The sequence below is a fragment of the Hakea prostrata genome, chromosome 5, assembly GCF_041222555.1.
Source record: "Hakea prostrata isolate BN-2017 chromosome 5, UWA_Hpros_2, whole genome shotgun sequence".
NCBI lineage: Eukaryota > Viridiplantae > Streptophyta > Magnoliopsida > Proteales > Proteaceae > Hakea > Hakea prostrata.
This window is the reverse complement of record NC_142604.1, coordinates 51712785-51739002: the sequence shown is the minus strand read 5'-3', so window position 1 is coordinate 51739002 and position 26218 is coordinate 51712785. Positions and strand designations below refer to the sequence as shown.

At 37.3% G+C, this 26218-nt stretch overlaps 2 protein-coding genes across 2 annotated transcripts; both read right to left on the bottom strand.

Moving 5' to 3' along the window:
* Positions 1–10956: 10956 nt before the first annotated feature.
* LOC149016465 (putative disease resistance RPP13-like protein 1) lies at positions 10957–14353 on the bottom strand. Its single transcript, XM_089156762.1, has one exon. The coding sequence runs from the start codon at positions 14350–14352 to the stop codon at positions 10957–10959; it is 3396 nt and encodes a 1131-aa protein (XP_089012888.1). The 5' UTR covers position 14353.
* Positions 14354–14359: 6 nt separating this feature from the next.
* Positions 14360–15045, bottom strand: LOC149016464 (uncharacterized). The gene is made up of 2 exons (XM_089156760.1): positions 14965–15045; positions 14360–14847 (listed from the first exon to the last, which is right to left on the bottom strand). Exons 1-2 carry the CDS (start codon positions 14987–14989, stop codon positions 14360–14362), a joined length of 513 nt encoding a protein of 170 aa, XP_089012886.1. The 5' UTR covers positions 14990–15045.
* Positions 15046–26218: the final 11173 nt, after the last annotated feature.

The following is a 26218-nucleotide window of genomic DNA, read 5'->3' as shown; positions in this document are numbered from 1 at the left end:
TTTTCTCATTATAAAGAAAGGCTGTTGAGCGTGTCCGCCGCCCAACCAAGAAATCCATCGAACATTTGGAGGTGGCCACGCCACCCCCTGTGGCCTGGGGAAGAGCTCATCTGGATAAGCATTTGGATTTGGATTTGCCATCTTACAGAGATAGAAGAGAGCTCGAGCTTGAGAAGGAAGTGGGAGGATGACTCTCACTGTAGTGTCTACAAACATTTATAATCAAAAAGGATTGGCGAGATAAGAGAGAGAGGAGGAGCTGCGGAGGTACTGTTTTCAGCAGAGGGGGTTTCATAGAAGGGGAAGGGAGCCGGTCTTGGGGCAGGGGAAAGGGGCATCGTAGCAAGGAGAATATTATTCCGGTAATATTGTGGTCCTCTTCACTAGAAGACATGAATTGTTGCATCCATTAAAGCTCCTGAACTGCTGCATTGTTTGGCATATATGCAACAGAACCCGCGCATAACCCCAAACATCAACTTGCCTATATCTCTGCAAGCCATCCCACCAAGACAAACTTTAGTATGATTAAGTCAATCATCACTTACTTTTTAGATTTTACTGCCTTCCCATACTTTCAAACACAAATTCTGCAAAACCCCTTGAAATTGCAACTGCCCTTATACACATTTTCATCATCTCTCTGAGTTACTATTTCTGATCAAACTCTTCCATAGTCAACCCCTCAAATTCCCCCACCAATACACCTTTTCCACCTATTCCTCCTACTCTGCACCCTACTCCACAACTCCCAAAACTAAAGACCGAGACAAGAACCGATGAGTGAAGAGGAATAGGAACAGGGGAGGTGTTGCAGAGCTTCCCAGGCGGAGTGACTTTTTCTCATTCAATATAGTTTTAAGTCCATTTATCTTAGTTCTTTAAAGAGATTGGAAACGTTCAAATCAAAAAGTGGCTGCAACAAAAAGACCTAGACCTACCCATATCCATTTTAGCCCAACCCAATTACTATGCAATCTACACTTCAAAACCCATCGACCCATCTACCATCAAATCCACAGCCTCAAGACCATAATAGCCCATTAGCCCATTAGCCCTTCCACAGATTTTTAAAAAAAATTTGTATTTTTATGTGTTATGTGTCTTCTATTCCACAGATTTTAGGTCCGAGAAGACGAGCAGTGGCAATACAAATCGATTGGTTAAATGTTCAAACCAATTCTGAATTTAGGGTTCGAAGAGAAACTTAAAGAAGACGAAAATCCTAATGTATCGAAAACCACAATAAGGAAAAGAGCGGATTGCAGATAAAGTTGAAGTGGGAGACATAGGTGAGATGGGGTGGAGAAGAGGAGTTGCAGTGGGAGGAGATACGGTGGAGATGGGTTGCAGAGGGAGGACTACCGGTGGGGAGAGAGTTAGGGAAAATGAAACAGGAATTTTGGAATTGGGTAAAAGAGGGTGTGTTTTTGTAAATTAGTAAATTTTAGACCCTTGAAATGAAAAAATAATAATAAAAAAAAAGAAAATAATTAAAGTAAAGAAAATTGGGTTGCCTCCCATTAGCGCCTTCATTTGACGTCTTTGGCTAGACCTGGTGCATTTTCATTCCTTGTATTCTGGAATACCAAGCTCAATTTCAACATTATGCACTTGAAAACCTTCATAAAAAGGTTTTAACCGATGACCATTAACCTTGAAAATTTTATTAGTCTCAAAACTTTGGATTTCAACTGCACCATGAGAGAAGACATTAGTAACAACAAAAGGTCCTAACCATCTAGAACGCAGTTTTCCTGGAAACAATTTCAATCTAGATTGGTAGAGCAAAACTTTTTGACCAATTGTAAAATTCTTACCTCGCAATTGCTGATCATGGAAAGCCTTTGTTTTATCTTTGTAAATCCTTGAACTCTCATAGGCTTCATTGCGAATTTCTTCCAACTCTTGTAACTGAAGCTTTCGTTGTTCTCCAACTTTGTCCATTTCCATATTGCATTGTTTTACAGCCCAAAATGCCCTATGCTCCATCTCGACAGGAAGATGACAAGCTTTCCCAAACATTAAACGGTAAGGAGACATACCTATAGGTGTTTTGTAGGCTGTCCAATAGGCCCACAATGCATCATTAAGTCTTAAACTCCAATCTTTTCTATTTGGATTTACCGTTTTCTCAAGAATGGACTTGACTTCTCGATTTGACACCTCAGCTTGCCCACTTGTTTGTGGATGGTATGCAGTGGAAACACGATGAGTGACATTATACTTGCGGAACAATGCTTCAATCACTTTATTGCAGAAATGAGTGCCTCTATCACTAATCATTGCCTTGGGTTTGCCAAATCTGACAAAAATCTATGACTTGACAAAATCCACAACCACTTTAGAATCATTAGTTCGGGTAGCTTTAGCCTCCACCTATTTAGAGACATAATCCACAGTAAGAATTATATAAAAATTACCAAAAGAATTAGGAAAAGGACCCATGAAATCTATACCCCAGACATCAAAAATTTCACAAATAAGTATAGGGATAAGGGGTAATTGATCTCTATGTCCTAAGTTCCCTGTTTTTTGACAACGCTCACATGATTTACAAAACCTATATGCATCATGAAACAAATTTGGCCAATATAACCCACATTCTAGAACTTTTCGAGCCGTTCTTTTTGGACCAAAATGTCCACCACAAGCATATGAATGACAGAATTGTAAGATGGATGATATTTCTTGTTGATGGACACATCTGCAAATAATTAAATCCGAACAATGCTTCCAAAGGTAAGGATCGTCCCACACATAATATTTGGCATCACCTTTTATTTTATCTTTTTGAGCTCTAGATAAATCCTTAGGTAGAGTTTTAGTAACTAAATAGTTAACTATATCTGCATACCAAGGAACCTCATTAAGGAAAAAGAGATGCTCATCTGGGAAATTGTCTTGTAGTAGAGATGAGTCTTCACTTGAAATCAATCTACTCAAGTGGTCGGCAACTAAATTTTCTGCACCTTTCTTGTCACGGATCTCCAAGTCAAATTCTTGTAACAAGAGTATCCAACAGATCAGCCTCGGTTTTGCTTCTTTCTTTGAAAACAAATATTTCAGAGCTGCATGATCAGAGTAAATAACAATTTTAGTACCCAATAAATAAGAACGGAATTTTTTTAAAGCAAATACAATAGCTAAAAGTTCTTTTTCCGTTGTTGAATAATTGCATTGTGCACTGTCAAGAGTTCTTGAAGCATAATAAATGACGTGAGACTCTCTTCCAAATTTTTGTCAAGAACAGCTCCTATAGCATAATTACTTGCGTTACACATGATTTCAAAAGGGTGGTTCCAATCTGGTGATCTGATGATGGGGGCTGAAGTCAACTTGTCTTTTAAAATGTCAAAAGCTTCCTTGCACGCTTTATCAAAGTCAAATGCTACATCCTTTTGCAATAGTCTGCACAAAGGTTGTGTGATTTTGGAGAAGTTCTTGATAAAGCGACGATAAAGTCCTGCATGCCCCAAAAAAGAACGAATCTCCCGTACAGTTACAGGATAAGGCAATGATTTTATAATATCAATTTTTGACTTACCAACCTCTATAACTTTTGCAGAAACGATATGTCCAAGAATAAGTCCTTGATCTACCATAAAGTGACATTTTTCATAATTCAAAACAAGATTAGCTTCTATACATCTCTGCAGCACTTTTGTTAGGTTAGTTAGACATATATCAAAAGAATCACTATAGACTGTAAAATCATCCATAAACACTTCTATGATGTTCTCAACATACTCAGAAAAAATACTAACCATACATCTCTGGAATGTAGCAGGCGCATTGCAAAGTCTAAATGGCATCCGTCGGTAAGCAAAAGTACCAAAAGGACATGTAAATGTGGTTTTCTCTTGATCCTCTGGTGCAACCAGAACTTGATGAAAACCTGAAAAGCCATCCAAACAACAATAATGAGATTTTCCCGCTAACCGTTCAAGCATTTGATCAATAAATAGGAGAGGAAAATGATTATTCCTAGTTGATGCATTCAATTTACGATAATCTATACAAACTCTCCATCCGTTCTGGATTCGAGTGGGCACCAACTCACCATTCTCATTTTGAATCACAGTGATGCCAGTTTTCTTTGGAACTACTTGAACTGGACTTACCCATTTGCTATATGAGATTGGATAGATCATACCTGCATCAAGGAGTTTTAAAATTTCCTTTTTCACTACCTCCATCATAGGTGGGTTCAAACGGCGTTGAGGTTGCCTAGAAGGTTTACAATTCTCTTCAAGCAGGATTTTGTGCATACATGTTGAGGGACTTAAACCTTTTATGTCCGCTATGGTCCATCCCATAGCCTCCTTATATTCCCGAAGCACTCTAAGCAATCTCTCTTCTTCTAATGCGTTCAGCTTACTTGAAATAATTACGGGGAGACTTTTATTATCACCCAAGAATGCATATTTTAAATGATTTGGCAATGTTTTGAGTTCCAACTTGGGGGCCTGCACAATAGAGGGTAAAAGTTTTGTGTTAGAAATAGGAAGATTAGCAAAAAGAACATCAACCCTCATAGGTCTAAGTGACTCTAATTCAAAAATAGTATTTTGCAATTCATCCTTTATTGCAAACTCTTCTTTTGCAAGCTGCACTTTTTCAAGAGTTAAACCATTACTAAGTGCAATTTTTAACTTGTCTTCATCACAAAAATTAAATATTTTTGAGCTAGAGTGTCAATGGCATCAAAAGCATAAACATCATATACATCATTAGGATATCTCATGGAAGCATAGATATTAAATTTAATGATCTCGCCATCAAACTCCATTGTTAATGTTCCATCATGCACATCGATTTTAGTTCTAGCAGTTTTCAAGAAAGGTCTCCCCAATAAAATCGAACTTGAATTAGGAGAATAGTCTTCTGCCATATCAAGTACACAAAAATCTGCAGGAAAAACTAAAACATCTTCTAACACTCCTTCAGGATAAACATTTGATCTATCAGCCAATTGAATTATTACGCCAGTATTCTTAAAAGGTCCAACATTCAAAGATTTATAAACTGATAAAGGCATAACATTAATAGAAGCACCCAAATCACACATGGCCTTCTCAACTTTCACATTACCTATTTTACAAGGAATGACAAACATACCTGGATCTTTGCACTTTGAAGGTAATTTCTTTTGTAACACAAATGAGACATTCTCCCCCCACACTTATTTTCTCATTGCCTTGCAACTTTCTCTTATTAGTACATAATTCCTTAAGAAATTTCGCATAGCGAGGAATTTGTTTGATAGCATCAATTAAAGGAATATTTACCTCAACTTTGCGAAATGTCTCAAGAATTTCTTTTTCCTCTTCAAGTTTTTTTGATTGAGAAAGTCTTGTTGGAAAAGGAGGAGGTGTTACTTCTTTTTCTGTCTCCTCTCTTAAATTTGAATGATAAGCAATGGGTCTTTCTAACTTTGTACCACTTCTCAATGTCATGGCACTCACATTTTGCTTTGGATTGATAATTGTTTGTGAGGGCAATTTTCCTTGATTCTCAAGCTTACTTACTGAAGATGCGAGTTGACTGATTTGACTCTCCAAGTTCTGAATACTTGCTCTTGTATCCTATTGGAATTGATGAGAACTAACAGCAAGAGATTCAACTAATTGTTCAAGAGACTTATCTTGCTTAGGAACTTGTTGATATTGTTGATCAGACTGCCTAGGCTGATATTATTGTTGGAAATTGTTAGCTCTAGGCCCATAACTCAGATTTGGGTGATCCTTCCATCCTGAATTGTATGTGTTTGAGTATGGATCATATCTTCTTTGTGGTGGACCTGGGAATCCTCCAACAATATTGGCATGTTCATGAGTCTCATCTTGAAGTGTTGGGCATGCATCTGTGGCATGATTTGTTTTGAAGCAAATACCACAAGCCTTCACTTGTTGGATATTTCCTACAACCAATTTTTCCACAAGAGAAGTTAGATTATCCAAACGTTGGTCAATGGAAGAGACACTTACCTCATTAACTTTTCTTGGTGGATCATCCCGTCTAGTCCCAAATTGTTGAGTGTTGGCAGCCATATTAGAAATTAGATTTCTTGCCTCAGTAGGGGATTTATGTACTAACGCACATCCACTAGCAGCATCAATCATATTCCTATCCATGTTAGATAACCCTTCATAAAAATATTGAATTAGAAGTTGGTCAGAAATTTGATGTTGGGGACAACTAGCACACAATTGCTTAAATCTTTCCCAATATTCTTGAAGAGTTTCTCCATGATATTGTCGGATCCCACATATATCTTTCCTTATAGTAGCAGCCCGCGAGGCAGGAAAAAACTTTTCAAGAAACTGCCTTTTCATCTCAATCCAGGTGGTTATTGAACCAGAAGGTAAGTAGTATAACCAATCTTTAGCTTTTTCAAACAAAGAAAATGGAAAGGCTCGTAACTTGATTTGTTCATCGGTTACACCATGTGGCCTCATTGTGGAGCACACCACATGGAACTCCTTGAGATGTTTATGAGGATCTTCAACTGCAAGACCACGGAAAGTGGGGAGTAAATGAATCAAACTAGATTTTAATTCAAAAGCAACCTCAATATTTGGATATTCAATACATAATGGTTGTTGGTTCAAATCTGGCATGGCTAAATCTTTTAAGGTCCTCTCATTAATATTATTAGCATCCATGATTTTTTCTTCAACCCCAAATAATCCAATTAAATCAATACTAGAAGATGAAGAAGATGATACTCCCTGAAAATGTTGTTTGGTTTCCTTCCTCAATCTACGGGTTGTTTTCTCAATCTCAGGATCAAATTGAAGTTCACCTGTACGAGTGGATCGAGGCATAAAACAAACAACCAAGAGATTAAGAAAAAAAATAAAAATAAAAATAAAAATAAAATAAAATAAAACAAAGCAAAAGGAATAAATCTAAAAGAACCAATCCCTGGCAACGGCACCAAAATTTGGCGGGTGTCGAATCCACCAAAGATAATCCTTATCTCAACTGAATTTGTATTAGTAGTGAGTAGGGTCGAATCCACAGAGATTGGTAAAGATTTATTCTTTGATAAAAATTGGGGGGTTTTGAATCAACAAATTAAATAAAAATAAACGAATGCAGTAGTTAACAAGAAAATTAGAATAATAAAAACTTTCGATCAAGAGTTAACTTCAGTATTGATTCTCTCAATCGATCATTGACTTAAAAAATAAAAACTTTAATTTCGGGTAGATTGGTTATGGTCATTGAGGATCAGTCCTCTAACAACCAATATTTCCCTACTTTATTGATAACCTTCGGATCTGTCCTTTGAGTTATTCCCTAATTAATAAACATAACATTCGGATCTGTCCTTTGAGTTATATCTATTAATCGCATTAAAAATTGAAAGACCCAATCCCTAGTCAATAAACCCGGAAAAGCCTTGTTTATTTAAACTAGGATATACATTCTCATAGCAAACTCTCTAGGGCATTGATTACCTATTCTAGAATGCTATTTGTCACTTATATAAGAATTGACTGAGTATTGTATTAATCATAAAACAACAGGCCTCTTGTCTAAGGATTAATACAATAACATAATAAATATAGAAAACGCATATATACCTGAGAATTAAAGAAAACTGATAATCCAAAGTCTCACAATTGGTGAAAATCAAACTTCCATTAATCTTGATCGAAAGCTAGAATTAGCTAGACATGGAAAAGAAAAACAAAGAAGTGAAAATAGAAAACATTATGCCGTTCTTCCTCAGAACTGTGGCTTCCTCTTGTTGTAGCTTGTGTGTGTTCTTCAATCTCTGAAAATGCGTTCCTTCTTATAGAGGATTCCTGCCAATTCTGCATTCTTTCCAAATCTGTTATTTCCATCGTTCGCTTTGGCAATGCAATTCTTCCCAATTAAGTTGTTTCATTTCTTCATCTTTGCCAATGCAATGGTTTCCAATTAGTCACTTTCCAATTCAGCTTATTCCTTAGATGTCTGATCGCAAGAGAGAACAAAATATTTGCTTGCTGAATTAAGACTTTTTACGAAAATCCTTCTGATTTGGGCAAGATCAAACCTCTAGCTTTGGACATAATCAAATCTTCCATCTTAATTTAGGTGTGATTCTTTGATTTGATTTAAAGATGTGCCAATATGATTCTAACCATTCTTTTTATAGATTTGATATCCGAATGCTATAATCTGTCCATATCCAAATAAAACAACCAATTAGTCTCATTAAAATATAAAGGATTTGATATAATATTAATGCAATTAAATGACATATCAAGTCCGAAAGACACCTATAACGACGTGTCCTATCGTGTCTAATATGTTAACCAATTCAGAATTTTGTTTTCTCGAAATTTTTGAATTTTGTGGGGTATTGTTGTAATTTTCATAGTTTTATTTGAAAATTCAAAAAATCTACTTTTTCTAAAGGTTGAGTTTTTTCCTAAAAGACACCTAAATGGCCAATAGGTGTCTCTTTTGGAAGGCTAGTTTGGTGGCTAACAAACATGCCTTAAGGGAAAAGATATATCCTTTGGAGACAACCTTCGGTGGTGTCTCTTGCTCTCCTATATAAAGGTGGGAGGGGTTTGTTATTCTTGCACGAATGTTTTGAAAATCATTGGTTTACTTTAAATTGTGTCATAGAAAACGAATTGGTGAATGTAGCTTTATGGATCCCTTAGTCCATCAATTACGGAGTGCACCGTCTGAGATGGAGGGGTTGACTGATCATGGAGGTGAAAACACATTCTTGACCCGTGTTCACAATTCGGGGGCTTTTAAATACCTTAAAGAAAGTGTCGTTACCGGCACATTTCAACTCCGTCAATTTTCGTTTATCAAGATGGATGTATGTAACAAAGCTTTCGAAAAGGGTTTTGTTCATGCCATTTGAATCAAGATAAGTTTTCTAATTCTGCTTTATTTGTCTTATATGATTGCCTTGTGGTAATATATTTCCAACATGGTTTGACCACATGCTGGACCACTTCTAGTTGACACCAATATCGAGTTGCCCCTTGTCGAAAAGGCTAATTGAACCCTGGCTGCATGCCTAGAAAATCCATGAAGAGATGGAGCTGTTATGTTGTTCAACAATAAGCGTACTCCCCCCCCCCCCATCAAATTCACCTATTAATGCTCTGTAGGTATACGTTTAATGCAGTATACAAAGTTTTGCAAAATAAGCAAGAATGCATGTCCAACAGAACACTTTCATAACCAGAACTAACTCAGAAAACCAATAGCAGTAGCAGGAATACATCTGTATCGATCATGAACCAATAGCAGGGGTGAAGGTAAATCCTGCTGCAACTATTGCAAGTTGTGAAGCATCCAAGGGGACCGGAACCTTCAGGATTGGAATTGTAAATCATCGATCAGAGTCTCTCCATTCTAAACTGAGTGCGACATCAATGGTTTCACTCTCTCTGCAAATTTGGAGCTGCATAAAGTTGTAAACCCTCCTAATTCTCATGAACTGCCCAGAATCGGACACAAAATACAAAAGCAGTTCAATATTCTTGGGAAAGGGTTGGGCACAGGTTGGGCACATGCTGCAAGTGCAAGCTAGTGCTGTGGGGACGGGGAGGGGCAGGGGAGCATTCCATGGGGCAGGGAAAAGAGACTAGCACAATGAGTTACAAGATTAAGCCACATCTCTTCCTCTGGAAAAAGTAACTTCTCAACAATAGGAAATTCTCAAATGCTTTCTAAATTTGCTTGAGAGTTGAGACTAATCTGAAAATTAAAATCAAAAGTTTTCAAAAATATTTCAAGGTCTCAAGAGTTAACAAGTAAAGTAAACTCAAGCTGTTCCCCAGTAAACTCAAAATGCACTAAAGACAGATTATGAATATCTGCAAAATTTATATTTCATGAGTCATCTTTTACTACTATGTTTTTATATAATAGACACTTCCAAAATCAAGGCAAGTGTAAGACATTTAATTGACATACATTATATTAGTCCGGGGTAGAATAAAAAAGCACAATAAACATAAAATTGAGTCACTTGTGCAGAGAGTAAATTTCCAATTAGCTAAAACACAAGCACACATAAAAGAAATGTACGAGCATGAACTCATAAGATTAAGCACATCAACAAGTGAAATTCAATGACCTTACATAAGCAAAACTAGAAAACAGAAAATTAGGGAGTCTAGAAGAACAAGGTAGGTCAAGGAGAAAACAAGAAAAAAAGACAAAAAAGAAAGGAATCCAGTTTAGGTCATGTAGAGGGATGATGTATCCAACCTGAACCATTACATATATAGAAAGTGCAGCTCAGATTGGGCATAAGACCATTCCAGTCCAACTCAACAATACATCCACTTTATTTTCTGAATTTCCTTTGCGTTCAGAAATTAAATTAACCTGTCCTTTTTTGACATTTCAACCAGTTTTGAAGTCTCTGTTCTATTACAGAAAGCTCGTTTTGCTTCAAACTTTACTACTGGTGGATAATGGTCGGGCTTGCCAAGGAATAGAAACTCAGATTCAGGATTCTCATATACAGTGAAGGTTTATCTTGTTCATACCTTTCCATGGCTCTGTGTTTCACTGCCCAGGTCTGGAATAAAATTTCCTTTATCTTTCAAAAGAAACTCGAAGAAAGAAAGGAGAATTTACTACCTTTGAAGTCTGAACTTATTTTAAGAAAAATTGACGGCAAATAGAAAACAACAAGGTACAAAAGTTTATAGGTTCGAAAGGAATGCATCAATAATAATAAAATAAGAAAAACGATGTGTGTCTATATGGCAATGTATGGTAAAAAATTTACCAAGACACACACTCAAGACCACAGTCAATGACAGCCACTCCAGTGAACAATGACTTTGTAACCATAACAAGCTCCATTCTTTAATTCTTATCAACGAAAAATATAGATCTATATAAATTTATAGAAGATAAGAAAAACAGGGGAAAGAAGTAATAACTCGCTAAAAAAAACACACTAGATTTTCAAGCATTGGTTAGAAATAAAAATTCAAAAGTAAGCAACAAGTAGAAGGTAACGAACCTAGGTAGAGGGGGAGGAGTAATGACAATGTAATCAGGATCAGATTCATCATCTACGGTCTCCAGGTAAGGACAGTGTCTTATTCTCAGCTTACGCAACTTTCTCCATATTAGCTGCTGTATCTTTGACTCTGAGTGCTTCAATTTGGGGCAGCTCCAAATAACCAACTCTTTAAGTGATGGGAGGTTCTCCAATCCTTCTGGGAGGCTTTCTAATTTTGAACAATTTGAAATGGTCAACTCTTGTAATGATTTTAGATTTCCAATCCCCTGCTGTGACAAAGGTTGGATGAGATTATGACATCCCCAGATGGCCAACTTCTCAAGTGCTAAGAGAGATCTCAGCCCATCAAGAAAATCTTGAAGTTTATGACACTCGATCAACCAAAGTACCCGTAAGGATGTCATTTGTTGCAGACGGTTGGGGAATGATGTCAAATTAAAGCATTTCTGGATGTTGAGGGATTGAAGCAAAGAGAGTTCTCCCAAGCTCTCTGGTAGAGCTTCTAGATTGGAACAATTAGTTATTTCCAACAGATGGAGATATTGATGTTCTCCCAACCTCTTTGGTAGAACTTGCAGATTAGAACATCCACATATTGTCAAAACACGAAGTGTCTCGGGGTCTCCCAATAGTTCTGGTAATTTTATTAGATTATCACATCCTGTTATCTTCAGTGTGTCCATCGATGTCAAGTCTTGCATCCTTTTAGGAAAACAAGTCAAGCTATAACAACTTGAAATTTCCAAATATCGAAGCCAATGGATATCGCACATGCTTTCAGGTAGATCCATCAAATGTGAACACTTCTCAATCTTCAGCTTTTGCAGTGATATCATCTGTTGCATTTCTCTTGGAAAAGAGACCAAAAAGTCACATCCATTAATCTCCAATTCCTTAAGGTTCTCAAATCCTTCAATTCCCTCGGGAAGATGCCTCAGATTTGTACAATTAGAAATACTGAGCCTTCGTAGATGTGTACAGCGTAGGATTTCTTTTGATAAAACCATGAGCTTAGGGCAATTTTTAATTGAGAAATGTTCAAGACGTTCCAAATATGGAATGCCCTCTGGCAATTCCTTTAAATTTGGACAATTTTCTATCTGCAAGTGCTTAAGGCACTTAAGTTTTTTTGTCCCCTTGGGAAAAACCATTGAATTTTTACAATTTTCTATATGAAGTGTGTTCAGAGACCCCCAGAACGACATCTCCTCCTCTCTTAGGTTCGTAAGATGATCACAACTTTTGATGTGCAACTTCTCAAGACTATTGAATATGGGTATGTTGCGCACAAGTTCTTCTCTTGAAAAACCTAATTCCTTTGTTCCCAATAGAGATTTCAGCTTATCACATCTGTTAAATTCCAAAAGCTTCACCTGCAAGAGACCCACGATTCTTGCATACTCTAGATTTTCACAATATGAGATAATCAGTTTTTGAAGAGAATGCAAGCCTGTCAGATCTAGAGATTTCACATGGTGACATGCATGGAAACAGAGTTCTTGTAAATTCTTGAGATGCGAACTTCCATCATCCAACCAAGTAGGGAGCTTGGTACCGCCGAAACATAGGATCGTTAGAACCAATAGATTTTGAGGAGGTTGGAGCTTCTCAAATATGAGGTCATGCTTCTCCCTATCCTGATCATTGGTACAAACATGCCAATCGGATTCCCATTCTAACATCAACTCCTCAAGTCTTGTTTTCTCCTTCAAATTTGCTGCTGTAGCATCTTTTTCATTTTTCACATTGTCAAGACCAATTAAACACAATCTTCCTCGAAGATGTTTTAGAAACTGCAGCTCTTCAATACCAGCTTCATCAGTAACAGTAGTGTTGCCAACATGAAAGAAATTGAAGGTTTGAAGGTCACTCTGCTTCCTTATAAAACCTCTTGGTATGTTTCTCAAACTCCTTTCATTTTCTAGATGCCTCAGGTTGATCAGTTTTGTCATTCCTCTAGGCAATCTTTGAAGATTTATACAATGCAACAGCTTCAAAGTCTGCAAATGGTAGAGCTTGGAAATGGAAGCAGGTAATGCTTTAAAAGTACCATAGGAAAGATCAAGATACCTCAAGTGCATTAAGTCTCCAATTGAGGATGGCAACTCGTCTTTGCTGAAATGTGTAAGTTCGAGTACACGCAGGCTCTTAAACTTCAGAAAAGGAGCATCAAGAGGAATGTTAACAGCAGAAGGAGAATGAAGATATGTTCGATTTGACAAGATGGAATCATTTCCCAAGAGAGTTCGTGCAAAATCACGAAATAACCCATGCATCCTGTATTCTAATGGCTCGTCTTCTTTAGGATCAAAATTGTCGATGAGAAGTAAGGACCTGTTTACCAAAGATTCAAAATAGGAATCACCTATATCTTCCATCAATAATCTTTTGACATGATGATCTCCTGCACCGCTGCTGCTAGTGGATGACGATGCTGCTGCTCTTGCTTCTTCTTCTTCTTCTTCTTTTAAGAAACCATGAGCCATCCATTGTTGAATCAAGCTTTTCTTCTCAATAGTAAAATTCTCGGGAAATACCGAACAATAGGCAAAGCATCGTTTCTGCAATGTTGATGGTATGCTATCGTAGCACATCTTCAGAATTGGAATTTGAAAAACAGTAGCTGCAGATTTATCAGCAAGAGTTTGTAAGGCAGCTGCCCACCACTCTACATTTGGTTTGAAGCGGAAGGCACGACCTACAGCTTTCAATACTAATGGCAAACCATGGCATTGCTTAACAATTGTCGACGATTCCAATGTTTTTCTGACTGGATGATCTTCGCTTCTCTCTGCAGATTCAAATGCTTCTCTCTCGAACAATTTCCAACTGGCATCTGCTGATAGTTCACTTAAATTATATGATGGATCAAGTGTTGTTGTACGCACCATCGATGCAACTTCAGCACTTGGTGTTGTGACGACCATTGTGCTCCCATCTAAACCAATTGTTAACATTCGTACCAAATTATCCCATTTTTCTTTGTCTTGGTCCCAAACATCATCCAACACAAGTAGAAACCTTTTTCCACTCAGATTCTCTTCCAAACTACTACTAATACTTCCAGAACGGGTACAGGCTTTGACTATTTCTGCTGCAACCTTTCTTACATTCAACACCTTCTGTGACACGGTAACCCAAATTTTCAGATCATAACCTGATCCATACTCAACATAGAATTTCCTCGCTTGTGCTGTCTTCCCAACACCTGCCATCCCCACAATAGGAATTATTACAAGCCTTTCTTCAATATCTCTTTCTAACTGCATATTCCAAATGGAGTTTACAACCCAAGCATTTTCAATCACATCAGCCCCAATATAATGTTTCAACATGGCCTTGTCAATATCTTTTTCTTTTCCTTTGATGGGTGGGGGTAGCACCATGACCAATTTCTCCTTTCAGATTATTCAACACATGCTGAAGATCCTTGATTTTACTAGACATCAATTTGCGACGGTACAACAAAAGTGGGTACCCACGTACTAACGACAAGGAAGAAATCATTCTTACCTTCCTGCTGCTCGCTTCCCTCGTAACCTCCTCCTCTATGTGATGAAAGGTTCGCATGATTTCAAATGACAACTCGTCCAACTTGTCTTCTGCTTCATAAACTAACTCTCTAGCCTTCTCCAATTTTTCTCTCATTGCTGCTTCATCCTCATGACCATCCAAACCCAAAAGCCGGCTTTCTAAAACCATCACTGAAAATTTGGCGTCATTTACAGCACTCCGAAGCTTTTCATACTCTTCCTTAACACCAAATTGTTGGAGAGTGGTAGAAATAATCTGTTCTTTATCAGCGCCATTGTCTCTCATAGCCATTTTTCCTGTGTAAACAAGTAGTATGTGAGAAATCGGTAGTAGAAACTTGAAAGCAAGGAAAAATGCATAAACTAGCTGTAGAAGATCGATATATAGAGGGTCATAGAGATCGAGTCCCTTACCAGCTGCAAAATTTCTCATAGCCATGTCAATTTCTTGTGACCAATTGCAGGAATCCAAAAGAAGAAGAGAAGCAAGTCCGTCCAAAGTTAGGTAATAGGAGCCCAACATGTCCTACTGAAGGGAAAATATAAAAGAAAAAGAAAAAGAATAAAGGAAAAAGAAAAAGAAAAAAAGACAAAGTGGAGCATTCTTTTTCTTTTACTTTTTAATTATTGGTGCAGCCAGTAGGGTATTTGGCTCCTCTCCAGAAATCTCTAATGAGTGCCAATTAATGAGTTATAATTAGCCACTCATACAGTTATACTATCTAATTCAGAGTCACTCATTGGATTTACCTTAGAATTTTGATTAGAATATTACGAGTGCCTGAATCCTATCATTAACTTGCACTCATTCGGAGAGTCCTTCCAAGGACCGTCATCGTTAAACAAGACGGTGATGTCTCTTTTTTTATTTTTTTATTATTTTTTTAGTATTCATAAAAATTGTAATTAGCTTCATTCAACTCTCTTTGTTGCTTCTTCCTTGTTGCCCTCCTTGCAAGTTCAACCTGATTTTTGCTTGCATGTTGAACCCGATTCTTTGTTTTCATCTTTTCCATTAGTTTTATTAAATAGATTGTGGAGTACCCATCCTCCTCCTTGTACCCTTTGGGAAACTTGGCTCCCCTGTGTGCCACCCTACATATAAATACATATAAAGGGTACTACAGTACAAGTAGTGAAATTTCTTAAGTAAATGAATTGAATGTAGCCAAATAAGAGGGCATTCTACTTTCAAAATTTTTTAAGTCCCTGCCTCACAAAAGTATGCACTAGTTGTATGTCTTCTTGTTTGTCTTTTGTATAGATGTTGATGATGTTAGAGCTATATCTACAGCAGATGTAGTTTCTACTAGTTTGATTGTACTCCACGGGAAAAAAATGTGGAGCATTTTTTATTTTTGGTGCAACTAGTGTACTTGGCTTCTCTAGCTCCTTGGAAGAAATCATCCAACGAGTGTTAGTTAATGAGTTATTGGGTTTAGCCACTTGTAATATTATAATTTAAGCGCATTCATCATTGAATACCCCAAACCTTGGATTAGAATATTACAAGTGGTTGAATCCTGTCATTCATCGGACACTTATTAGGAGAGCCCCTCCAAGGACCGTCGTTGTTCATATTTGTTAAACAAGACTTCGAGGTTTGTTTATTATTATTTTTTAGTATTCACATACAAATAGTAATTAGCTTCATTCAACTCTCTATCTTGCCTCTTCGTTGTTGCCCTTCTTGCATGCTGAACCTAATTCTTTGCTTGCATGTTTAATCTGATTCTTTGCTTTCATCATTTTCATTACATTTTTGGCATGTGGGAATTCAGTAGTAAAAGCTTGAAAGCGAGAAAAAATGCATAAACTAACTGTGGAAGATGGATTGAGGGTCTTAGAGATCCACTCCCTTACTAGCTACAAAATCTCTTATAGATATTTCAGTTTCCTTATGACAAAGTGTAGGAATCTAGAAGAAGAAGAAAAGAACCAAGTAAGTTCAAAGTTAGATAAAGGGAGCAGAGCATTCCTACCCCCACACCCCTATATATAAAAAAAAATAAAAAATAAAAAAGATAAAAAAAGATAAAAAGAAAAGGAGAAGAAGAAAAAGAAGCATTTTTTTTTTCCTTTTAGCTTTCAATTTTTGGTGCCGCTAGTAGGGCATTTTGCCCTCTCCTTGAAGGAAACCTCCCGATGAGTGCCAATTAATTAGTTATAACATTTAGCCAGTGATGCCTTGCATCTCATCATACTATTATTTAATGCTGTGTTTGTATGCTCTTAATCCCTTAGACTATTTTAAAAATAAGTGAAGTTTGGACCCCTTGAGAAATGGAGAGAAAGAGAGATGCTAGTTAATGTTAATTTAGAGAGTAAAAGCAACACTTCAGCGATGACATAACACACTCCCATTGTTGCTAATTTTATGACTCTAATCCACTAGTTGTGGATAATGGGTCACATCTCTCCATTTGCTTATTTGGTTTTAAGGAAAATCTTCTTTTCACACACAACTTAAACCATAAATGTCTTTTGGGTCTTTTGATGAAAAATGTAATAGTTCTTTACACAAATTCAATTCTCAATCTTATTTCTCATTCTGTAATAAATTATGTTTATAATATACTAGTTAAAAATCTGCATGTGCCGCCAACTTAAAGAAACAAAGAGAGAGTATAATAATAAAAATTAACATTATAAATAAAATAATTATCGGAGACTAAACTGAAATTAAATATAAAGTTTTAGAAACCCAAAAAATTAAACATAAGATATTGAATACATTGGAAATTTAAGTAAACCTATTCTAACTTATTTTTCTGTATTTTGATATTTTTACATGTAATAGCATACCACCCCCAATGCCAATTTTTGTTGATGTGCCATTTTTTGGGGCTCCTTTTGACTATTAGTGGCAGTTCCTACACTCTTAATTTGTTCTATATAATTCTTTCTCGAACAAATTTGAACATCTTTGACTCTAGTAGGTTACATGCTACATCTATAATGTGGAAGACATTAGAAACCTTATAACTCATGGAGATCTCTTCTCTAGTTGCATTCAGTCCATCTTCTCACAAGGTGCAAGTCGCATCTAATAAAATTCATGTCGGTCCATTGTGTACAACCATAGCTTCACACCTTGTTAGCACACACAAAGAAAATTAAACCTTTTTAGAAAATTTCCCTTCATGATACGGTATCATTGTAAATTCTTAATTTACAAGGCAAATTTTTAAAATTATACGTGCATGATTCCATAACCTCCAATGCTCTTCCTTCATCGGTTGCTCGGAAACATTGTATTAGAATTCATGCAATAGAATTCAATGAATAATATCAATATAGTGGCACAAGCCTTTGTTAATCTCCGGCCAAAACATAATAGTTGGCAATCCTACCCGCTATCATAAATCGCCAGCTCTAAAATTTAAAGAATCATTATCAACTATAGTAGGAGCGCATCGTACAAGATCATATCCTTGTTAAAACCAGCACTCCCAACCCATTTCTAGTTCATAGAGAAGTGAAGTGCATGACAATGATATTACAACTTTATAGTTTAAAAGAGTTGGGAGTCTCACTATTTCTCATTTTCAATGGAAACAAACTGTTGGATAGTTTTCATCAGAATGATCATTAAACCAAACAAGCATTGAAAAGATAAGCTATTATAGACAAACTCAATTTGTTTTCCCCCCGCGCCCCCCCGCGGGGCTCTTTCCGGCCCCGTCCCCCCCTTCCTCCTCTCCTCCTCTTCCCGTCTCCTTTGCCTCTTTGTTTTTTCTCTGGTTTTTTTTCGCCCCCGCTCCCTTTTGTTCTTTGTCTTCTTCTCCTATAAAATCAAAGAGAAAGTAAGAGTAGGTAGATTTGGACGAGAAGGACAAAGAATAGAATTTAATTGTGGGTAACTTGTAATTATGCATGTGGGTGCTATATAATTTTAAAGATAATAGTGGGTGATCAATAGTTTTTAATTTTACCCCAAAAATAGAATAATGGGTGCTGTTAATTTTCTCTTGAGTTTACTAACTCTGCCTTCTTTTTTTTTTTTTTTTTTTTTTTTTTTTGAAGGGGGTGTGTTTTAAGATCCTAAAAATTAGACGGCTTTGGCATCGCGGACTAAATGTGGTGGTTTACATGTGCTTCAAGGGTCTTCAAAGATCGGTGTGAGGTGTTATTTTCACCTGGATATTGCGTTGTTCCTGAGTCCACATGGCAACAAAGACAGCACAGACATATTGGTTAGTTAGGTCTGGCTATGCTACATCATGCTTCAGTTCTCTTCGTTTCTAGGTTGAATCCTTCTTAACTATCATATTTTTAATAAACAGACTTCCATCTTATGTCCTTGACACGAAAACCCGACCCAAAGTGTTATGCTTTATGGGTATTTGGCAGTTCTTGTTTCCCCTATTTGAGACCCTATGCAATTAATAAATTTGATCCCAAGTCTTTGCCATGTGTTCATGGGGTACAGTGATAGACACAAGGGTTATAGGTGTTTTCACAGGCCTCGATTAGGTTTATATTTCAAGAAATGTTGTCTTTGATGAACAAAAATTTCCTTTTAAAGATTCAGCAGCTTCTGTTGGAGCGACTTCTCTTATTGGCGATTTGGACAACCTGGATGTGTGCACTTTGAGGGGTGGGTCTCCTACAATGAACCTGAGAATATGCCTTCAGATCTGTCACATTCGGATGAGCAAGGTTGTGTTATTAAACCATGGTTTAGGGTTTAGGGTTGTGTCTAAGGCCATAGGCATGCCATGGCGGGCTCTGATCATACCCCCTTAGAGATTTCATTATACCCTGCAAACAAACGTCCCATGAGGTTTCACTATGAGACTAAATGGGAAGACCACCCTGATTTGTTTGATCAAATTAATCTTGGGTGGAAGACCCTTAGTGTTGGCTCTCCTAGTTACCAACTCCAGCAGAAAATTAAACATTGCACCAAATCTCTACAGTCATGGAGTAAGGTAACCTTTGGAAATGCCTCTATGGAAATTGCCAGACTGTCTAAACTCCTAGAGGAATGCCAACAAAATCCTCCTTCTGACTCTTCTGCAAAGGAAGAACTAGATCTTAAAAAGGAAATTGAGAAACATCTCTTGACAGAGGAAAAGTTTTGGTGTCAAATATCCAGAGTTCAATGGCTCAAAGAAGGTGATAGGAATACCAAGTTTTTCCATGCCTCCACCACCTATCAGAGGCTAGAAAACTCTATTACCAAACTTAAGGACATACATGGCCATTGGTTGACTGAGGATCCCAAAATTCACTCTGAAATTGCTCTCATTTCACAACACTCTTCTCTTTTTCATTTCCAATTTCTCCCCAGGAGTTTCTCTCTAGCTCATCTCCATGCATCACAGCTTTAGATAACTCCTCCCTTTGTTCCCCCTTCTCAAGTGAGAAAATAGAAAAGACCCTTTTTCTAATGAAGGGCACCAAAGCCCCTGGTGGCTGGTGCAATTGGTTGTATGTCTTCAATAAGAGGGTATTCTACTTTAAAAAAATGCAGCATTGAAGGACAGTAGTCTTGGTGGTTTGGGTTTCTTAATTAAAAAAAGATAGTGAGGAAGTTACAGCAGTTGCTGCTTAGCTTTATGGTTTCTCATCTCCAGTAGAAGGGGAGGCTTTGAGCATTCAAGAGGGCTTATCACTTTTCTTTTGCTAAAGGGCTTTTTTTGCGGTGAAGTTCTAAGTGGTTTTCAAGGGTTGAACACCAAATACAATTCCTGGAACTCATTGTCTCAAGATCCAGACCGACGTAATAAATTATCCCGAGAATTTCGTTCTACAACTAAGGCTTCTGAACCGAATAAAAACAAAAAGTCTCATGTGGGTTTTAAACCCAAGTAATCATGGTTTGAGCGAACCTAAAAGTTTGGTTGGTAAGAGCTGATATTTTGGGTTACGAATATAGTTTGTAAGTCAAGAGATTCAACTAATTAAACCCCGCGGGTTTTAAAACTTTAATGATCCTAGTTTGATTTTTCCAATGTATACATCTCTTACAAAATTTATCTGATCAGAGAAGAGGAGACAGATCAGAACTGATTAAGCTTGTCATGAGTAATCTGTAATTTCTAAGAAACGGGCAACTCCTTTGAATTGAGGATCGAAAAGTAACTTTAAGAAGCTCTGAAACCCCATTAATTGATCCAGAATTTACTCAGATTAATTATGAATTTGCTGACACAAAATCTGATTTACCCAAGACTAAATTTGGGTAATTGTCCAGTTGAGGAGGCACACTGGCAAACAAAATTTAAGCTCTCCTGATTTAAGTTACCTGACTTGTTGGATCTTCTTGTTCTTCTTTAGTATTTCAAGTTATGAAAGTACCTGATGATCCACTCAACATGAATAGCATGACCCTATTAAACCTGCTGTTCATTTTGCTTACCAGAGTGACCATGAGAAACCTTTCTAAATGGGTATTGCCCTTGAGCACGGACCCAAATATTGGCTGTAATTTCGCTAGATCCAGTTAATTATCTCCCCAGAAATATGGGATACTTCGGAGCCTAAGAATACCACTTCAAAAAGGAAAACTGATTCATAACCATGGCATCAGATTCATTACCAGTCTTTAGTCTCCCTCTAGTTTTAATTCAAGGAAAATTCTCCAAACTTAGTGCTTGAATTTGTTGGAATCCTTATATAGCCGACGATGGGAATCAAATAACACAAGAACCCACTATTTTGCCCTGATTTTAAAGAGGCACTCTTTGGTACCAATTAAATTTATGATTATTTGCTCTATAAACATAAATTGATGTATTTTATTTTATTTTATTTTATTTTTGGTAGAAAAACATCTTCATTCAACAGACGGCAAAACTGAGGCCGTAGAGATCAAATCTACAAGCCAAGGAGTGGAAGTAGGCCAAACAGTCGACACCGCCAGAGACTGGGCCTTCCTAGCTAGGTGGTCAGCAACATAATTGACCTGCCTATGAATAAAGTTAAAATTACATAGTTCAAAATAGGGAGTAAGATGTTTGATAACTGCAATGATGGGCTCTAAGTCTCTTCTAATTGGACCGACATTTTGAATGTAGCCTAGCACTTCTTTGCAATCCGATTCTATGATGACCTTTTCAAAGCCTTCTCCCAAAGCATATAGGATTGTCCGTCTGATTGCAAGAGCCTCCCCAATTGCTGCTGATTGAAAGCAACTGGGCTCTGATGCTGCTAATCTCACTCGCCCTTGTGAATCTCTAATGATTAGCCCGAGGCCCATATTTGGTCCACTTTCTTTGAAGCTGGCGTCATAGTTTCCTTTGAACCAACCAACTGGAGGATGCTTCCAACTTGGGAATTGTTGGAGCGGGTCCAAGTTTCTAATGGGGGCCATGCTTTGATGCTAAGACAAATAAGGTCCATTGGTTTGATTGGGCTTTTTGGCTCTCCAAAATTCATCATGGGCTTGTACAGCCTTATTTGCTACATCTTCTGCCACTTCCATAGGGTTTTTGTTTTCCTTTCTAAAGAGCAAATTGTTCTTAGCCAGCCATATGTGCCAACATATGAAGATACACAAACTATAAAACTTGTATGTCTCCTCTTTAGATCCCACCTTTATTTTCCTCAAGCCTTCCAACCATTGCTCCAATGAAGGATTTGTTGGTGGAGTATAACCAAAAGGGCAAGTGAACCATACATTTCGTGCAAATGGGCAGTCAAACATGATGTGATGAATATCTTCTTTTGCATTCAAACATCTTTGGCATTGTTCATCCACTTTGAAGTGTCTTCTAACCATTGCCTCACCTGTGGGAAGGCCATCAGCGCATGCTCTCCATATGAAATGCTTCATTTTTGGTGGAGCTTGACAATTCCATATAAATTTCCAAGTGTTGCTGCCAATAGATTTCCATCTAGGTAGATGAGATGATGTAGCTCTTTCTTGGCTGTTTTGTTCTTTAGCATTCATCACAGCATGGTAAGCACTCTTGACAGAGAAATTTCCTTTCTTGCTGGCACCCCAAACCTGCCTATCTTCTCTTGGAAAGAGACTCAAATGAATTTTTTTAATGTTGCTTACATCCGTTGGGTGGAAGAAACGTTCTAACAGCTCTTGTTTCCATACTCTATTCTCAGCATCTATAAACTCTTCAACTAGATTCAGCTGGCATCCATCCGGCCTTGGGAAAAGGATTGTGTAATCCTTTGAGTTTGGTATCCACTTGTCACCCCATATCTGAATTTTGTTGCCCTTCTCCACTTGCCAAACAAGATTATTTATTAGCACCTTCTTTCCTTCCATTATACTTCTCCATGCCCACGACGGTTGATTCCCAATTTTTGCATCAAGAAATTCTCTATTAGGGAAGTAAATTGCTTTTGTGAACCTTGCCCAAAGAGTGTTAGGTTCACTCCATAATCTGTAGGCTACCTTAGCGAGTAGAGCTATATTTTGACTACTTGAATCCTTGAAACCAAGACCACCTTTTTCTTTAGATTGACATAGTCTTTCCTAAGATACCCAATGTGTTTTGTTCTTCCCATCTTCCACTCCCCCAAAAGAAATTTGATGCTTCTTTCCTCAACTCTTTATGGACATTTTGAGGGATTTTGAAATGGCCTCCTGCAAACTGTGGGAGCACAAAGGTGACAGCCTTCAAAAGTGTCTACTTTCCTGCATGTGACAACAACTTCACTTTCCAACTATCAAGTTTTGCATTCACCCTGTCTTTCAAATATGCAAAGTTATTAGCTTTAGAGACACCAATCTCTGGCAGTAAACCCAAGTATTTGGTAGGTTCCTTCTTGTAGGACACCTTAAGAATTTGGGAGAACCACCTCTTGAATCTAGGTTGAGTGTTGGGGCTGAACACTAAGCTAGATTTGTGAAGGTTTATAGCTTGTCCACTACCTCTGCAATATATATCAAGAAGGGTTTTGAGGTTGAAGATGGCCTGTAGCTTCAACTCTGAGAATAAAAGAGTATCATCTGCAAAGAGCAGATGTGAGATACTTGGTGCTCTATTCCTTACCCGTATACCCTGTATATTTCCTCTATCTTCTTCTTGCTTAGTGAGGGAGCTAAGCCCTTGAGCATAGAGAATAAAAATAGCAGGGGAGAGGGGGTCTCCTTGTCTAATGCCTCTTGTGGGAGTGATAGTAGGCCCAATGTTACCATTGATCAATAGCTTATAATTGACTGAGGTGATGCAACTCATAATCAAAGAAACCCATTGTTCACAAAAACCAAGTTTAAGTAAAATTTCTTTAATATAGGTCCATTCTAACATGTCATATGCTTTCCTCATGTCCAACTTTAGTCCCACCAGCTTCTTCTTTCATTTCTTCCTTTTTTTGATGTAATGGAACAACTCATGTGCCATAAAGATATTGTCAGAGATAAGCCTCGATGGTACAAATGCTGATTGGTAGGGGCTCACCACCTCTGGAAGGATAGATTGAAGTCTGTTGGCAATGATTTTGTAGGCCACCTTCACTACGACCCCTCCCAAACTAATGGGTCTATATTTGTCTGCAGAATCTCTAAAAGGAACTTTAGGGATCAAGCAAATATAAGATGAATTTAGGTTAGGTTCCATATATCTAGAAGTAAAAAGTTCATTGATAAAATTGATCAAATCAGCCCGAACACAGTCCCACAACTTTTGAAAAAACATTGGGGGGAGGCCATCAGGACCAGGAGCCTTTAGGGGTCCCATAGAAAAGAGAGCAGCCATAATCTCTTCTTCAGTTGGTTTCTCACATAGCATAATGTTCATCTCCGTTGTGATCATAGGAATGATAGCTGCTAGGATTTGATCTAAGGAGGCTTGACCAACTGGTTCAGATTGAAAGGCCTCAGAGAAGTGATCTGTGAGGATACCTGTAATCTCTTTGGGTTCAGTTGTCCATGTGCCATTGCTTCTTTTGATTTTCAAGCTCTTGTTTGTTTGCCTTCTCTGAAGCGTTAATGCATGGAAGAAAGCTGTGTTGCTGTCTCCTCCTTGAAGCCAAGAGATCCTTGATTTTTGCAGCCAAATTTGTTCCTCTGTAGATAGCTCTTCAGCCAATAGCTCAACCAGTATATTTGCTTTATCTTGTGAGAACAGCTCGGGTGGTTGACTTTGTAGCCTCTCCAATTCTACAGACAGCTTTTGGATATTTGTTTCCACTTTTCCAAAAACTTCTTTGTTCCATTTCTTAAAATGACATTTTGTTGCAATCATTTTCTTTTCAAGTTGTTCAGCTGCAGAGCCTTCATTTGATTCTTTCCAAGCTCTATTTGCTATTTCTTTACAATCTTCATGCCTCAGCCATGCACTTTCAAAACGAAAAGGTCGACTTCCTGGCATTGCTCCCCCCATAGAATCAAGCATAATTGGTGTATGATCAGAGCCAACAGCCCCTCTTACAAAAATATTTGCCTCTGGATTTAGACTCCTATTTGGTGTGATTTAAGACTCCTGTTTCTCATTAAAATAAATCAATTTAAACATAAATTCATAAATGGGTCAAGAGTTGTTTATGACTAAGGGTGTTAATTCGATACGGTACTGGTAATTCGATATGTAACCGTACCATACCGAATTTCAAAACTTGACACTAAAACCACATAGTACCGCATTTATACGTATAGTACAATATGAAAACGGTATTTTAAAAATGATATGATACAGTTTCGGTATAAAAATTGATACGAAAAAAATGGCTCAGTTCAGTATATGGTATGGTATAATTTCGGTATGAAAAAACGCATTCTTCTATTCTTCTAATTTTTAATGTTGCCACAAGACTTTCTAATTTCAGTCTACCTTAACTGAAGTTCTAGCCTTCAAAACTATCTCTAATCAGCTAGCTGATTTGTTGTAGACAGTAAGGGATTGTATGGCAATGATTATGTGCCTAATTTCTCAATTCGGCACAGAATGCACTTTTTATGTTTCTGTGCCAAAATGGGCAAGTTTGGCACTAATCAGTACTAAAATCTTGTATGGTTAGACACAGATGGACGTATTTCTCTAGTAAAATTGGCACGTAATCTTGTATGATATGTACAAAATCGTGGTACAAAATAAACTATCTTTTTTTTCTAGTCTTTAATAAAATAATTAAAAAAGGTAAATACACATTAGTTGATACACAGTTGCTCACATAAAATCAGGTGAGATTATAAGGTTTCAAGTGATTAGTGGCAGTCTTGCTGTTGCTGTCAATTGATTTGCAATTGTCTTCCTTTGTTCCTCCACTTTTCTTGTTGCATTTTGAGTGTTTTCAAGAGAAACATAAGAGTCAGATATGACTTCTTCAAGTATCAATGCGGGTCTCTGTACTCTTGAAACTTTTTATCAACAACTTGCTTGTTGCAGATGTACTCTTAAAACTTTTTTTAAACTCTTTGGTCTGTATTCTAGCTGAAACAGAGTTCTTGGTAGCTCCCCTGCTTTTACTAAGTATAGGAGAGATTATCTCGCAAACAAGAGATGAGTGGCTTCATGTCGTATTTTGCTTAACATGGTAAACAATGTGTGATAATTATTGATTTGTTGGGAATGGGGATATACAGATTTGAAGCTCCAAATTTTGAATTGTCCATGCCTAACAAAATGATAGCTTTATCTTGATAACCTCTCGAGGTACTCACCGGATCAATATATTTATCCGTAACTCGGGAAACCATGAACCTTAACCGCTGAGAGTTTATGAGAACGTAAATTCTTCTAAACATGTTCATTTTTAT